The sequence below is a fragment of the Acanthisitta chloris genome, unplaced genomic scaffold (assembly GCF_000695815.1).
Source record: "Acanthisitta chloris isolate BGI_N310 unplaced genomic scaffold, ASM69581v1 scaffold319, whole genome shotgun sequence".
Lineage (NCBI taxonomy): Eukaryota > Metazoa > Chordata > Aves > Passeriformes > Acanthisittidae > Acanthisitta > Acanthisitta chloris.
In genome coordinates this window covers 19,188-20,914 of record NW_008690578.1, presented here as the reverse complement: position 1 = coordinate 20,914, position 1,727 = coordinate 19,188, and the positions used below count along the sequence as shown (strand labels likewise).

The 1,727-nt window shown below is 51.4% G+C and overlaps 1 protein-coding gene across 1 annotated transcript in view; it reads left to right on the top strand.

Annotated features, from left to right (window-relative positions):
- Positions 1-1,204: 1,204 nt before the first annotated feature.
- COPG2 (coatomer protein complex, subunit gamma 2) overlaps positions 1,205-1,727 on the top strand; it is a gene marked incomplete at its 5' end in the record, with an annotated part of 16,611 nt that continues 16,088 nt past the window's right edge. Inside the window, 2 exons of the mRNA XM_009081842.1 lie at positions 1,205-1,257; positions 1,701-1,725. Of these exons, the coding sequence (XP_009080090.1) occupies positions 1,205-1,257; positions 1,701-1,725 (78 nt within the window). The remainder of the gene's footprint in view (positions 1,258-1,700; positions 1,726-1,727) is intronic.

Below are 1,727 nucleotides of genomic sequence, written 5' to 3'. Positions count from 1 at the left end.
GAGGGGCTGTGGTGTACTGCGGGGAGAGGGTGTTGAGTGGGCTGAGCGCGCCAAGGCCTGTGGGGAGGGGATGGAGGGGTAAAGAGTGCTGAGGGGAGGGTTAGGGTGCTGAGGGGAGGGTATGGGGTAGGGGGATAAGGGATGCTGAGGTGAAGGGTTAGAGGTGCTGAGGGGAGGGTAAAGGGTGCTGAGCTGAGGGGGTAGGGATGCTGAGGAGTTTAGGGGTGCTGAGCTGAGGAGTTTGGGGGCGCTGAGGGGGTAGTTTAGGGGTGCTGAGCTGAGGGGTTAGGGATGCTGAGGAGTTTTGGGGTGCTGAGCTGAGGAGTTAGGGATGCTGAGCTGAGGCGTTATGGATGCTGAGGAGGTTAGGTGTGCTGAGCTGAGGGGTTAGGGATGCTGAGCTGAGGTGTTATGGATGCTGAGGAGGTTAGGGGTGCTGAGCTGAGGGGTGCTGAGTTGAGGGGTTAGGGATGCTGAGCTGAAGGGTTAGTGGTGCTGAGCTGAGGAGTTGGGGGTGCTGAGGGAAGGGTTTAGGGGTGCTGAGCTGAGGGGTTAGGGATGCTGAGGCGTTTAGGGGTGCTGAGCTGAGGAGTTAGGGATCCTGAGGGGTTAGGGGTACTGAGTTGAGGGGTTAGGGATGCTGAGCTGAAGGGTTAGTGGTGCTGAACTGAGGGATTTAGGGATGCTGAGGGAAGGGTTTAGGGGCACTAAGCTGAGTGATGCTGAGCTGAGGGGTTAGTGGTGCTGAGGGCATCAGGATCAGCCCTGAAGGTTTGGAGGTATTTGCACGTCTAATTGTGGCTCTGAGGTGGTTTCAGTTCTGTTCCAGGTGCTCATCCCCTTGCCCTGATGCCTTCAGAGCTCTCTGTGCCTGAAGGAATAAAAACAGGGATTCTGGGAAAAAAACCCCAGGGGCAAATCCCTTTATGCAAAGGGAATATTAAGGCAAAGTTGCCAGTGAACACCTTTTTTTCCCTCCCTCCTTTTCTGCCTGTGCCAAAAATGCTTCTTGTTTTGCTCAGCTTTGAACATAGAGTTTAATGAAGTGAACAAAACTGCTGATGGACAACAGGAGTTATCCCAAGAGGAATGTTCCTGCATTGGGGTGCCTTGGTCAAGTTCCAGGGCTGTTCTTGCGTGTTCAGATCTATTGGTGTTGGTGAGGAATTCCTTTCCTTAACTGAGAGATCTCTTTGTTCCTCAGGTAGTGGCTCCAATCCTTTCCAGCACCTGGAGAAGAGTGCTGTGCTGCAGGAGGTAAGAAAATCCCTGCCCGATGCTGTTTAACTCCTTGCTTTTCCCTTCAGGAACTTTTGTGTGGAAATGTGGATGGCTAAATTCCTGGAGTTCACTCAAAATCACAAAGGGTGTAAATGAAGTAACTTTTTCTAGGGGGTTTGTAGGATAATTAGGTGACAAGTGGTTTGTGCCTTCCACGTGGCCATGAGGCATCTCAGGAGGCTCTTCCTGAAGGAAAAAAAATGTTGTGTTTTAAGGCATTTTTGCCAGTTCCAGAGGGGACATTCCTTGTCCTTGGAGGTTACAAACTAAAGAGGCATGAGCTGAGCGACAACTCTGTGTTCTCTGGGGCATCTGTTCGGAGTGAATTACAATGACAAACTGCTTGGTTGGGAATGTCTTTGCTTTTCCTGGTGGAGGAGAAGTAACTGTTGTTGGGTTGTGTTTGTGTCATGCTCCAGGCTCGAATCTTCAATGAGACTCCTATA